The sequence below is a fragment of the Notolepis coatsorum genome (genome assembly GCF_963971535.1).
Source record: "Notolepis coatsorum genome assembly, chromosome: 1".
NCBI classification, from domain to species: domain Eukaryota; kingdom Metazoa; phylum Chordata; class Actinopteri; order Aulopiformes; family Paralepididae; genus Notolepis; species Notolepis coatsorum.
The window spans coordinates 205,306,301-205,321,215 of record NC_140165.1 but is presented as its reverse complement, the minus strand read 5'-3'; the positions used below and the strand labels follow the sequence as shown (position 1 = coordinate 205,321,215).

General features: G+C 41.1%; 1 protein-coding gene across 1 annotated transcript; it reads right to left on the bottom strand.

Moving 5' to 3' along the window:
- Positions 1-1,117: 1,117 nt before the first annotated feature.
- LOC311233149 (T-cell surface glycoprotein CD3 epsilon chain-like) lies at positions 1,118-14,755 on the bottom strand. Its single transcript, XM_084320040.1, has 5 exons — positions 14,640-14,755; positions 13,911-14,126; positions 13,695-13,811; positions 11,487-11,551; positions 1,118-1,228 (listed from the first exon to the last, which is right to left on the bottom strand). Exons 1-5 carry the CDS (start codon positions 14,704-14,706, stop codon positions 1,169-1,171), a joined length of 525 nt encoding a protein of 174 aa, XP_084176166.1. The 5' UTR covers positions 14,707-14,755; the 3' UTR covers positions 1,118-1,168.
- Between the last annotated feature and the right edge of the window lie 160 nt (positions 14,756-14,915).

Here is a 14,915-nt window from a genome sequence, read left to right as displayed (position 1 = left end):
AAAAAGAAACAAAGGAACTCAGCATAATCAATAACAGTGTAATCAATAATATGCATTGTTCTTTTGCAACATTATGCATATTACCATCTTTAATTAACCAACTTTAACCACAATTGATTCATGCCGGCCTTACAGTGTTGTCAGTCCCAATTATAAAACAACATAAAACAATGTTATTTCTCAATAGGTCTTTTTCTTCCAGTATGGCTGCCTGTATTATTTCTTTTTATTTATTTTTTTACCTTTATTTAACCAGGCAAATCAACTAAGAACAAATTACAACCATTGGTAAACACTTTAAAATGAAAATGCCTCATTTCTGTGCAGTAGTAGAGTAGGTCAAACACTGGAAAAGCATGCTATTATTATTCTACTGTGACTTGTTTACAAGATGATTATGTTTTTGTTGATATACTGTATTTCTCATATACACATAGCAACCATTGTCTTGCACATAGCAACGTGTGCATGTGACTGTGTGTGTGTGTGTGTGTGTACTATATATGTGTATGTGTGCACATGCTTGTGTGTGTGTGTGTGTGTCTGTGTGTGTGTGTGTGTGTGTGTATATGTGTGTGTGTGAGTGAGTGAGTGAGTGAGTGAGTGAGTGAGTGAGTGAGTGAGTGAGTGAGTGAGTGAGTGAGTGAGTGAGTGAGTGAGTGAGTGAGTGAGTGAGTGAGTGAGTGAGTGAATGAGTGAGTGTATTTGTTTGTTTGTTGTGTGGGTGAGTGAATGAGTGTGTTTATTTGTTTTTTATTGTGCAATCTGCGTAATATTGTTGTATGGTCCAATCTGGTTGCCAATTCAGCCCATAATGTAACTGAAAGGCCTCTGTATATTCTACTGAATGGTTATATTCCTTGCCTTGCAATTTATGTGGATATTAAATCAAATGTGTTTGTGTGAGTGTGTGTGTGTGTGTGTGTGTGTGTGTGTGTGTGTGTGTGTGTGTGTGTGTGTGTGTGTGTGTGTGTGTGTGTGTGTGTGTGTGTGTGTGTGTGTGTGTGTGTGTGTGTGTGTGTGTGTGTGTGTGTGTGTGTGTGTGTGTGTGTGTGTGTGTGTGTGTGTGTGTGTGTGTGTGTGTGTGTGTGTGTGTGTGTGTGTGTGTGTGTGTGTGTGTGTGTGTAGAATTTGTGCCTATGATGCGGCACGGTCAGGAGAATGTTCTTCATCTCATCCTGTTGAGGGTGGAGTAAGGTTCGGTGCTGCGAGTGCGATGATTCAGAACCTGTGAAAACACAAACATTGCAACGGAGGTAGATATAGTGAAACATAATCTCTAGCGACTGACAAGTCTGACAAGTACAGTAGGACTATGTCTTCTCATTAGTACTGCAGATAATGTAGGTGCGTCACATTCTCATCTCCATCGGATGGGTTTCAAGATGTCATAGAGAGGATAATACTTGGTGGTGCAAGTGTAGGCCTCAAAGCACTTGATTCATTCCATTCAGGAAATGCATTTTTATCTTTTACATCAAAATGTTTTTCACATTCAACATAATATATAATATACTTTTTTTTTAATGTAAAACATGATTATAAATGGTTATAATATTATTAACATTGATTCGATTAGATTAGATTAGATTCAAATTCATTGTCATTATACAGCACAAGTACAGTACAATGAAAATAAATTTGGCATCCAACCATAGCGCAAATGTAACAATAAAGCACAATAGTAATATACAATGTACAGGTGATTAAACTGGGTATAAAATATACATGAGTACTACTGCGTATAGTGCTAATCAGATGTATGTACAGAGTTGTAGTATTGATATGTACAGTGATACGGGTATAACGACACTATATGGTAGTAAGTCATACTGGCCAGCAGTGTAACTAGTAAGAGTACGTAAGGGATATGTACAGATATAGATATACTGTAGTATCTACCTACATTGATTTTTGGTCTGTGTTTAGCTGGATTTGTGGAATTGAATGACTTGAGAGAAATTGGGAAGAATAACCAAGCTATATTTTAATAATAAATAAGCTATTATTTAACCATGTATAAGCACATGCATGAGTCTGGCCTCTTTTGAAAACACACTCGACCACTGTTATTCCCCGTTCAAAGCCGGTTACAAGGCAGTAGCCGCTCCGCCATTAACGGGGTCCACAAGCTCGAGCGATCACGACTCCATCTTGCTATTTCCGGCATATCAACAGAGATCACGTGACGCCGTCGTGTCACGTGAGACAAAGAAGTGGACCGACGAATCAGAGGCCACGCTCCAGGACGTGCTTGCAGACACGGATTGGGATATGTTCAAAGGAAGCGCCAGTGACGTCAGTGAGCTAGCAGACACAGTGGTGAGTTACATCACAACAATAGCCGATGGTATTGTCCCCAGGAAAACGGTGCGGATTTTCCCAAACCAGAAACCGTGGGTGGATAGCACTATTAGAGCAGCTCTGAACTCTCGTACCACCGCCTACAACCTGGGTAGAGAGTCAGGAAACATGGAGGAGTATAAGGCTTCAGTCTATACTCTACGCAAGGCTGTCAAACTTGCTAAGAGGACATATGCTGATAAACTGGAGACACAAATGGCACAAAACGACACAAGAGGATTATGGCAGGGACTGAAGACAATAACTGACTATAAAGTCAGCGCCCCCTCAATGGGGAGCGACGACGCCTCCCTCGCGGACAAGCTCAACATCTTCTACGCTCGGTTTGGTGTAGACAGTGGCGCTGCTGGCTCTCCGGCTAGTGACGTCACTGGCGCGCCGGCTGTTGTGGAGGGGGGGGGGGGGCAACCGCGAGGGGGGGGGGACGCTCTCTCGTTGTCGGAACACAGTGTGAGAAGAGCATTTATGCAGGTGAACACCAGGAAGGCTGCTGGCCCAGATGGCATAACAGGACGTATACTCAAGACCTGTGCCAACCAGCTGGCCCCTGTGTTCACCGCCATATTTAATCAATCACTGGCGGAGTCAGTGGTCCCTGCCTGCTTCAAGATGTCTACCATCATCCCTGTGCCGAAGAAACCCTCCCCAGCATGTCCAAATGACTACAGACCGGTGGCACTCACCTCTGTGGTCATGAAATGTTTCGAGAGGCTGGTCAAGGACCACATTTGTGCCTCCCTCCCCAGTGATATGGACCCTATGCAATTTGCATACAGGACAAACAGGTCCACCGACGACGCGGTCTCCCAGGTACTGCACAGCACCCTCTCGCACCTTGACCGTCAGAAGGGGGGCTATGTGAGACTGTTGTTCATTGACTACAGCTCAGCGTTCAACACCATAGTCCCCACCAGACTGGTGGACAAGCTGATCGAGCTAGGTCTGAGCTCCGCCCTGAGCGCCTGGGTACTGGACTTTCTGAGCGAAAGACCTCAGGCGGTCAGGGTGGGGGGTCAGACCTCCAACACCATCACCCTGAGCATCGGGTCCCCCCAGGGCTGTGTTCTGAGCCCCCTGCTGTACTCACTCTACACACACGACTGTGTGGCCAAGTTCAGCTCCAACTCCATAGTGAAGTTCGCAGATGACACGGTGGTGGTGGGGCTGATCTCGGACAACGACGAGAAGGCCTACCGGGAGGAGGTTGAGGTACTGGAACGCTGGTGCCAGGACAACAGCCTGCTCCTGAACATTGGTAAAACCAAGGAGCTGATCGTGGATTATAGGAGAGGACAGCAGGAGACGCACACACCACTGATGATTAACGGGGCTACCGTGGACAGGGTGAGCAGCTTCAAGTACCTGGGGGTCCACATCTCAGAGGACCTGACATGGTCAACACACATAGACACAGTAGTAAAGAAGGCGAAACAGCGTCTCTACCACCTGAGACAGTTAAGGAAGTTCAGAGTATCGGGAAAGATACTCCAGTCCTTCTACTCAGGAGCTGTAGAGAGCATCCTGACCGGAAACATCACTGCCTGGTATGGAAACAGCACGGCACAGGACAAGAAGGCCCTACAGAGAGTGGTGCGCTCAGCCGAGCGTACCACGGGTATTGCACTACCCCCCCTGCAGGTTCTATACAACAAGAGGTGCAAATCCAGAGCCTGCAGGATAATGAAAGACCCTCACCACCCCAATAACAGCCTGTTTCAGCTGCTGAGGTCAGGCAGACGCCTGCGAACCCCAGCTACTAGGACAGAGCGGCTTAGGCTCAGCTTCTTCCCCCAGGCCATCAGAGCCATGAACAATGAACATTGAGTGCTCAGAACATTGAACTGTCCACACACAAGCACACATGAACACACATACGACACGCACACTGTGCACGCTCACACACGAGCAGCCACTTAACACTTTAACATGAGCGGGCACACACTCATGTCGCACACACGCACACTTATGGCCAAAGGAAAGGACACTTTAAATTAGAATAACAGGAACAGTGTATTGCACTACCAAAGCTAACTAGCATGTCCCATATGCTCTGTAAATAACTATGTACAGATACCGAGATGTCACTCCATGTTACCTGCTACCTGTTACTGCACAATGTTGTTTCCTTCTTTTGATTCTATTATATGTACCACTGTATTGCACATCGTTGCGGGCAAGACCACCCGCATTTCATTGTATACCTGTATGCCGTGACAATTAAAACTCTTGACTTGACTTGACTTGACTTTTGAAAGGAAACATTCAGAATTTTCTTCCACAACAGGAAGAATCACTCTTGTGCTACTGTAATAGAGTTACAATTTTTACTTCCGTCTTAATTATTTTACAAACAGATGCCTCTTACAGGTTGTTTTGTAAGAGGTATGAGCTGGAAAAGACAATGGGTCTCATTCTCCAAAATGTTTCAAAGAGTTCTCTTGGAAGACTTATCTTGGAACCGACTGAGACAGAATCAATGGGTCTCATTCTCGAACGAAGTTATGACAAAATATTTCGTCTTAGCCAGATTTCGGCCTATTTAAGACATATTAGGGCTGGGAGTGGGAGTCCTCAAATTTTCCTGAGATCTTATTGGAGAGCAGATCTAAGAGTGCTGAGGAGCACACTTAAATATGCTCTCAGCCCACGATCAAATCTCATGATTGATTGACTAATTTAAAATTGTATTATAACTTGACAGACTGTGTTCTCATAGTGATTCCTTTATGTTAACGCTACAGGCCTCCTTGGAATTAATTACTTGATCATAATTAAAATAAATATGACAATATTTGTACGATAAGAAATTACGCATTTGATGTCGGAAAAATAAATAATATGGATTCATCTGATCACAGGGCAGCTGGATTAACCATATCTGAACCAGCTATTTTGGACAAATGTATAATTACTTTAATTACTCAGATATTCAAACACAATTATGCAATTATTGTGAAATGATTGAAAATAATAATAATTTAATGCCTTCTGTGGAATTTGCATTTCTTATTTGTTACACATCTGTTTTAATGATTAATTATATACATTTGAAAGAATGCAGGTCAACATGCAATGTATCCCATTGATTGGTATACAATGGGACAGACCTTTGTTTGATTGATTGATTGATTGAAAACTTTATTAACAGATTGCAGAATGGGTACAGTACAGTACAGCTCAATTACATAAGGGGATGCAGACCAGAGAAAGAATTTCGTCTTGTTTACATCAGGGTCCCCCATTTTCAATTCATCATAACATATATGACACATGACACAGATAGACAGTACTGCTACATCTATACATTTATGACATACCAGATTTGCAAATACAGTACTGTTTGTGATACAAAAAGAGTCCAGAAAAGAGAGTACATTTGACGTAGAAACTGTTGGAGGAGGTTGGGTAGGAGGGGTGGTAGACTTACACTGTACAAGCAAAACTGTACATTGGAATATTGACAAAACCATACTTGGTCATTTACTGTACATTGGAGGGGGTTGATATAAACCTGCATTCCTTCGAATATATCATTAATCAATTAAACTTATATTGAAATACACTATATAGCCTATACACCAACACTGAAATGACAGTGGATAAATAAATAAGAACTAAAGCTAATCGGTGGAAATAGACTGCATTAATATTCCATAACAAGTCTTGTGTGCGCCTACGAATGAACAGTAGCCTATAGGCTTAATTATGGAATAATAAGCCATACTGTGTTCATTCATTACGCCCGCCGGCCCGTAGGCTATATATATTATATGTCATTCATTCATTCATATACAGTACTGCGCGTGCATGTGTGTGTGCGCGCGAGCTGTGGCAGGTGTGTACTGCGAGCTGTATATGATGCCAATACATGAATCTAATCTAGTTTTGATGGGCGCAAGCGTGATTATGAAACCTAGCCGCATTTCTCGGAGACGCTCTCTGATTGGCACTGACTGACGCTAGGTTTCGTAATCACGCGGCTCTCAAAGCACTTCCGCCATTCCATTTCACAAAGCTGCGTCACCAGTTGCTTTATAAGGACTGTCGGGGCGTGGTTTGTATGCAAATGACCTGAACGGGAACGCGCTTTGGAGTTTACGACAGAATGCCATTCTCCACGCAGATATCAGATCATATAATTTCTGCGACCGTTTCAGCCACTTAAGACATATTACCAGCACGTTCAGGACTCAGAGTGTACTTGTCATAGATTATGTCTCAGTGGTTCCAAGATAAGTCTTCCAGAATATATCTTTGAAATTTTTTTCGGGAATGAGACCCAATGACAAGTTCACTCTGAGTCCCGAACGTGCTGGTAATATGTCTTAAGGGGCTGAAACGGTCACAGCTGTGATAGATCTGATATCTGCTTGGAGAATGGCATTCTGTCTTAAACTCGAAAGCGCGTTCCCGTTCAGGTCATTTGCATACAAAACAACGCCTCCAGAGCCCCTTATAAGGCAAAGTAATGACGCAGCTGTGTGGAAATGGATGCGGAAGTGCCTTGCGAGTCTTGCGCCACCCATCGAATTACCCATTAAATTAGATTAATGTATTGTCATCATATACAGCTCGTGGTACACCTGCCGCACCGCATGCACACACACACACACGCAGTATACTGTAGCCTACGGCGTAATGAATGAACGCAGTATAGGCTTATTATTCCATTAATGCCTACGGCGTAATGAATGAACGCAGTATAGGCTTATTATTCCATTAATGACTTGTTGCATTAGGATTTAGTAGATATGCTCTGCCCTACGTACAGTATAGGTACAGTCTGTTATACTGTACGTAGGGCAGAGGCAGAGCATAGTATCTACTAAATCCTAATGAAACAAGTAACTAGAATATATTAAGCCTATACTGTTCATTAGACACGTAGGCCATACTGGCACACACAAGACTTGTTATGGAATATTAATGCAGTCTATTTCCATGCGATTAGCTTTAGTTCTTATTTATTTATTTATTTATCCACTGTCATTTCAGTGTTGGTGTATAGGCTATATAGTGTATTTCAATATAAGTTTAATTGATTAATGATATATTCGAAAGAATGCAGGTGTATAGCTATATCAAACAAAGGTCTGTCCCATTGTATACCAATCAATGGGATATATTGCATGTTGACCTGCATTCTTTCAAATGTATAATTAATCATTAAAACAGATATAAGAAATACAAATTCTACAGAAGGCATTAAATAATGATTATTTTCAATCATTTCACAATAATTGCATAATTGTGTTTGAATATCTGAGTAATTAAAGTAATTATATACATTTGTCAAATAGCTGGTTCAGATATGGTTAATCCAGCTGCACTGTGATCAGATGAATCCATATTATTTATTTTTCCGACATCAAATGCGTAATTTCTTATCGTACAAATATTGTCATATTTATTTTAATTATTATTAAGTAATTAATTCCAAGGAGGCCTGTATAGCGTTGACATGAAGGAATCACTATGAGAACACAGTCTGTCAAGTTAATAAAATTGTCAATTAGTCAATCAATCATAAGTGTGCTCCTCAGCACTCTTAAATCTGCTGTCAGCCACGGTCAAATCCAATCTCAGGAAAATTTGGGGAATCGTGCTACCAGCCCTAATAAATTATGTCTTAAATGGGCAGAAATCTGCCTAAGAGGACATTTTTGGTCGTAAATCCGTTCGGGAATGAGACCCAATGGGGCCATAGCCTGAAGCCTTATCTAGTACAGGTCCAAAGTTGATATCAATACCACATAAAATTAGATGTTTTTCTAATAGTATGTATAGGCATTATCCAAAATGGCCATTTGGAGACCCTACGTCTCCAAACGCTATTACTCTTGAACACTTCAACAAGTCAAAGTCTTGGGCTCTAATGAAAGGACAGATTCACTCTCAGCATTACTGAAACAGAGTAAGTGAAGCATAAACATATTATGCTGCATTTTTCCATTGAAAAACATTTGTGCATATAATAATAATAATAATAATAATAACTTTATTTGTATAGCACCTTTCATGCATGGATTACAGATCAAGGTGCTTCACAGCAAATAACATAAAATGAACATAGGCATGAAATGTGCATACATTTGACAGCATAAAGGAGCATACAAGTGCTATTTGTATAGTTTGTATATTGTATATTTTGTATAGTGTTTGGTCTTTATTCTTTTAACTTTTATTACTGTATGAAAAGCATACAATTATAATAATAATTAAAATAAATTGTTTTAATGAAGCACAATCTCAGGAGGCCTGTACCTTTTCACAGATAAACAAACACTATATATCCTTGGGAACATCCCTCAAGTGATATATCCACGTTTCCAGAATTGCATTGCCTACAAAAGCGGCCAATCATTTTCACCGTCAGAGGTGATTGGTTCAGTCACCGGGAGGCGTCTATGCTTTTACCAACGCGTTCGTCTTTCCGGGTTCCCGTTTTGCTCTCTGATTGGCCAGGTCATGTGACATGTGCACCAATCGTGGGACGGCAAGTTCTGCGCCTATTTCCGGGTCGAACAGCATGCAAACTACCTAACGCCTAGTTTATCACTGGTTAAGCTTAGGCGACTCTTTCGAAGTTGGTTAAGGTTAGAGTTTGGAATCAGGGCAGGCGTTCTATCGCCATGCTCTAAGACAAACTCTAACCTTAACCAACTTCGGAGCGCCTATTTAACCAGTGTAGAAACTTGCGGTCCCGCGATTGGGCGTACATGTCACATGACCTGGCCAATCAGAGATGCGGAAACACGAACGCGTTGGTAAAAGCAATCAGGCCACCGGGAGGCGAAAAAAACGGAGGTGGTAACTTTTTCTAAACTGATGCTCGTTGGTTGTTCGGTCTTATAACCAGGGACGCGGGAAGTCCGCAAGAAGTGGGGGTGCTGAGATATCGATCGTTTTTGATAAATCTTTATTTTTTTTTATATAATTATAATTTTTTTTTATAAAATATATATATTATATAATTATACTTGTAGTTGTATTGTCTGCGAGACATCGCCACCACGCAACACGTCAAAATGCTCGCTATCTGCAAACAGCTCCACTGTCTGTCACGTCATAACCAACACTCTCGTTCACTAGAGCAGGGGTGTCAAACTCATTTTCACAGAGGGCCACATCAGCATTATGGTTGCCCTCAAAGGGCCAAAGACCGTATAAATGTTAATGTAATGTAAAATAAATGTAGCTACTCATTTACATATTGTTAAACATGTTGTTTCTGTATTTATTACTTATTCAAGTTATACATATTGCATATGCATTTGCATAGATGTAAAAATATATGTTAGCTTATGTTATTTTAACAAATAATTTTAGTTTATCAGAACCCCATATTACTCCATCAATCAATGATCAAACCATTCAAGTAAATAACAAAGAAGAATATCATCAAATACAAGCTATGACATTAAGTTTGTTCAAAACCTTTTTATCACAGTCAAGAGGGGCAGAACTAACAACTGTGAGCTGCAAAGAACGCGTGGGACAGATGTAGCAGATGTTACAAAAACAAATGGCTGCACACAACCTTGCAGAGGCCATACATCCAACTAATGGAAGAGAGTTTAATTAACTTTAATTAACAGATTGCAGAATGAGTACAGTACAGTACAGCTCAATACACACAATTGTTAAGGGGATGCAGACCAGAGAAAGACTTTCGACTTGTTTACATCAGGGTCCCCCATTTTCAATTCGTAATGAAATTGCTATTATGTGTCTGCATGAACACACAACTGTAACTGTACTCAAAAATAACAAAATAAGGGTTGTCTCAGTTCACAACTATATTGGTCAAGTTTTGGGTGGGACTTGTTTGCGTCCCTACAGCTTCTTATTCAATTGAGTTATGTCACACAGCCAGCATGCATCTGACAGTTCAGACAATATTTCTTCAACCCTTTGTTACCTATTCCGCGTGGATCTTTTTTGTATTTTGGGCTGTAAAATTGTCAAAGAATGTCTGAGGAGTAAGTGCTTTTGGCTTTTTTCCTTTGTTACTTCATCAATACCTCAGATGTTCAACACACATGTATGTGTAAGAATGTGTAATAACTAAAGCTGTCAAAGCTTTATTAACGCATTAACCCACAATTATTTTAACGCCGCTATTTTTTAACCCAAGATTAATGTATAAAAAAAAAAAAAAAAAAAATGTTTACCAGAACTCTTGGGGGGCCACATCAAATGACGTGGCGGGCCGCATTTGGCCCGCGGGCCATGAGTTTGACACCTATGCACTAGAGGATACCGCTGCCCAACTCCGCGCTCTGAGCGTGCGAGACAAACAATGTAACCGTTCTGACACATCACAGCCCAGCTTACCCCACCTGGCTATTGCGCCCTCCCTCTGCAATTCGTTCCCTGCATACATGATCGCCGACATGCAAAAGGTCTTCGACCACCCTCCCGGGGGCTCGGATAGTTCTGCTGGCTTGTTCATATATTCCTTTACTGCGAATTCAGCGTCCCAAAAGTCCAAAAACTATCCCAGCCGCTGTGTCTATTTTTTTTACCAACGGATTTCCAGTTCCGCGTTGACCCTTCCAGGCCGCGTCTATTCGAATCCCAACCGGTTCATGCGTCGGCTACACGCTGTTAATAACACTGCATTATCGAGACAGCGCCCCTATGACGATCTGAATGAATTCCAAGAGTAGGGTAAATCTGCAGTGCCGCTCCGCTCTGTGACATGAGTAGCCTCGGTTACAATTTTGGAATAAAATCCAAAACAACCTTGCAGTTGCAGTTACACTCCCCGCCAGCAGGGGGTGCTGCAGCCCCTGCCGCACCCCTAGTTCCCGCGTCCCTGCTTATAACCCGAAATTGAAAGCACATAATATGTCAAGTATGGTGTCAATCAAACGGCTACCATCTTAGCTTTCAAACAATGACACTAAAACAGCGGGTCACCGTCAAACGAGGGCAAATGTGCTGCAAGCGGCCCCCGAACGTTAAATGAATGGTCTTCTAATATCATGCCCCAGGGACCACAGTTGAAAACGAATCAGTTTACTAGTGCATTTACAGACCATGTTGATTCATGTGCATTGTCATTGTAAACAATAATCAAATAAAGTCAAATAAAGTAAAGCTGCCATAGTGGCTACCTCATAGTCGGGAGAGGGGACAGGTGGATTGCCACGACCTCCTTCTGCTCTACGAGGAGGTGCAGCTGTAGAGGGAGGAGAAAGAACATCACTTTTAGTGCCCACACACAAAAATGTGATAACATTTCTTATTATCCAAGAGGAATTGTACATTTAAATTAGGAGGTGTGTGTACTGGTGGAGATCTACACATGAATATGTTACATATAGGGATGCACCAATACCACCTTACTTCCTGAAATCCCCTAAGTAAGAAAAACGAAATAAAGCATGAGCGTCCGTCCTTCGATTCTTGACATGGCTGCACATGGCTGCTGGAATCGGATTTGAGACATTACAGTATTGGTTGATGCAGAGTACCGATCAGATCTATCATGTTTACATAATAGTACAGACGGCGTCCAATAGTTTGGGGTCAGGTTTCCCATTAATTACCTAGACTGTGGCGGCCAGCTAATTAGTCCCGCCACAGTTGTATAATGAACCAAAAAAAAGTGTTAATTAAAATATATATATATACATTTTTATTTTTTTTTACTATTTTTTTAAAATATAAAGTTTGCCAATAGGGATGTATCAGTAGTATTGGAAGTGGTAGTAGTCGTAATAGTAATCCACTATATTTTTTTATTTTCTAAAAAATAAACCAGTTCAACACAGGTAACCACTTTTGCTTATTTCTTTGATGGCTCAAATGTATGCTCTAGTCCAGTGGTTCCCAACCCTCTCCTCGAGACACCCCAGCCGTTCCATGTATTTGTTAAATTCCACCACCAGCACACCTTGATTCAACTAATAAAGGGCTAGTTCAGTTGAATCAGGTGTGCTGGTGGTGGAATTTAACAAATACTTTGAACGGCTGGGGTGCTTCGAGGAGAGGATTGGGAAGCACTAGTCTAGTCGATTTTGTGTATTGAGCACAAAGTTCATCATAGATCTAGCCTCTTTATTTTGCTCTCAAAGTGCACCAGATTGATGCATTTAACTTTAAAATGTACACCCTAGAGCAGGGGTGGGCAATTATTTTTCCCGGGGGGCCGAATGAGCAACTGAAAATATGTTGGGGGGCCGGGCCAAAATTCCAAACTCAATTATGCATAATATACATTTTATTTCTATATAAAAAGCAGTAAATGGCATTGTTTTGACCCCTGGTAAGAGTGTATGTTATTATTTGGCAATTAAAAGGTGAGGTTAGCTTTCAAAAATATAATTTATTCAAATAGAATTTATTTCCAAAATGATAAACAAAATGTGAAACATTAATAACAAAGGGCATTTTGAGTTTCATATACTATTGAAACAAGGATTTTCTTAGCTTTCTAAAGACATCACATCATCTTATAGCAAAAATAAACAAGACATGTCACTGAACTGTGTAAAGAAAAGTGTCCCAGTTTTGTAGCCTTTTTTACTTTACATGCCTATATTAAACATTTAAGAAAAAAAAATATCAAGTGTCCCATTTCACTTGTTATATTTCCACATTTTAGTGTTCGTCAGTTCTTTTTTGTTTCATTCAGTGTGAGAAATCCAGTCTCTGTTGAGCTTTAACAAGTCCATCAAAGTCAGGTTGCATGTCTGAGGTGGAGATGCGAAGCACAGCTGCCAGATGTTCATCAGTGAGAGAGGATCTGTACCTGGACTTGGTAAACGAGAATGAGAATGTCTGTTCACATATGTAGGTGGATCCAAAGAGAACCAACATCTTCTGAGCATGTCTCCTAAGCGTATATTGTGCGTGTGAACGTTGACATGAAAAGAAAAAAGTAAAAAAAATAATAATAATAATAATAATATTAAAAAAAAAAAAAAAAATTATTTTTTTTTAATTTTTTTTTATTATCATGTAATCTTTCGCGGGCCGGTCAGAATCATCCCGCGGGCCGGATGCGGCCCGCGGGCCGTACAATGCCCAGGTCTGCCCTAGAGGGTCGGAGGTTCACCCCCCTAGTCTCTGAAAGTCCTGTGGGAAACATACATCTTTCTTCCATTTGACAGATCGTTTATCAAATCGAAAGTACGAAAAATCAAGTGCTGCACATGGCTGTTGGAGTCGGATTTTAGTATTGGGAAAACTCTCTGATATCGATACCCTGTTTCAATCTGGGATCAGTCTGATCCAACAGCGGCATCTATATTGGTGCATCCTTATGGTGGCTCAATGTGGATGTGTGTGTTTTTTATTAAAAGTTTTTAAATGTTTACGTTGTCTCTTCTTGGTCTTCATATAGACCAGCCAGATCACCACACCCGTCAGCACCAGGTCAACTGCGATGGCGAGTAAAACCACGATCCCGTCTAACTCAAAACAGCGTTCACACACTGGATACATAAAAAAAATAATATTAATAGAGGATTGACAATAACCTAGTACTAGCAGGTCAGCTAGCATCATGGGAAATCAAAATATTCCTCACTCACCCCTTCCTCTGACATAGAAGTGATATATCAGCTCTTCTTTTCCATCGTGTTTGTCTCCATCTCTCCATTTACATTGGTAATGTCCTTTCTTATTGTCCTCATACGTCTGCTTCAGTTCTCTACCTGCATGCATCATTGTGTCTCCCTTGTACCATTGTGTCTCCCACTGGCCCTCGCTTGGACAGGTCATTGTGAACTGGGTCTTCCAGAATGAGACTGGAACCAAAACAAACAAACAAATTCTGAAACTTGAATGGACTGTGGTTTTGGGTCAGCTTTTCAAAAACAAGCACCACCCGTTAGCTAATGATCTACATCACAACTCAAACTAACTCTCTAAGGTGCACGGTCTTGATTGTTACATAAATGGAGGTTGTCAGTCTTCATCAGCAGCAGAAAGCATTTGACATACTGAAGGATATTATTCGGGGGGGGGGGGGGGGGGGGGGGTGCTATATGCTCTTCCGACTGTAATGATTCCACATTCCATATTCAAAATGTTCGATTACAAAGATAGTTTGTTTGAAATTACAAGAAAACCTCTTACCTAACCAATAATGTAATAACTTGGTGAATACTATGAATACTAAAAATTCTAGTATTTCAAATCAAGCTATACTTGTGTCTCTGTGTGTGGATACAGACACCGTCACACCGGAGTTCAGCTTTACAACAGATGCTCAAAGTAAAATAGAAACTTTAAAATAAACAGTAAAATTTAAAATGTACCTTGAGCCTTCACTGTAGTCATGAGGAGGAGGCTGGTGAGGAGGCTGCAGACACCCATTCTGGTCATGTTCTGTAGATCGTCTATTCAATCATTTGTCTTTTTGTTTTGTTTCTCCTAGATTAGACCTTTTGAATCAATATAATTGATCTGAGTATATTAAACAAGTAAAGAACCAACCAACCAACCAAGTCAACAACCAAACATCTCTCTCTCTCTCCCTCCCTCCCTCACTCACACACACACACACACACACACACACACACACACACACACAC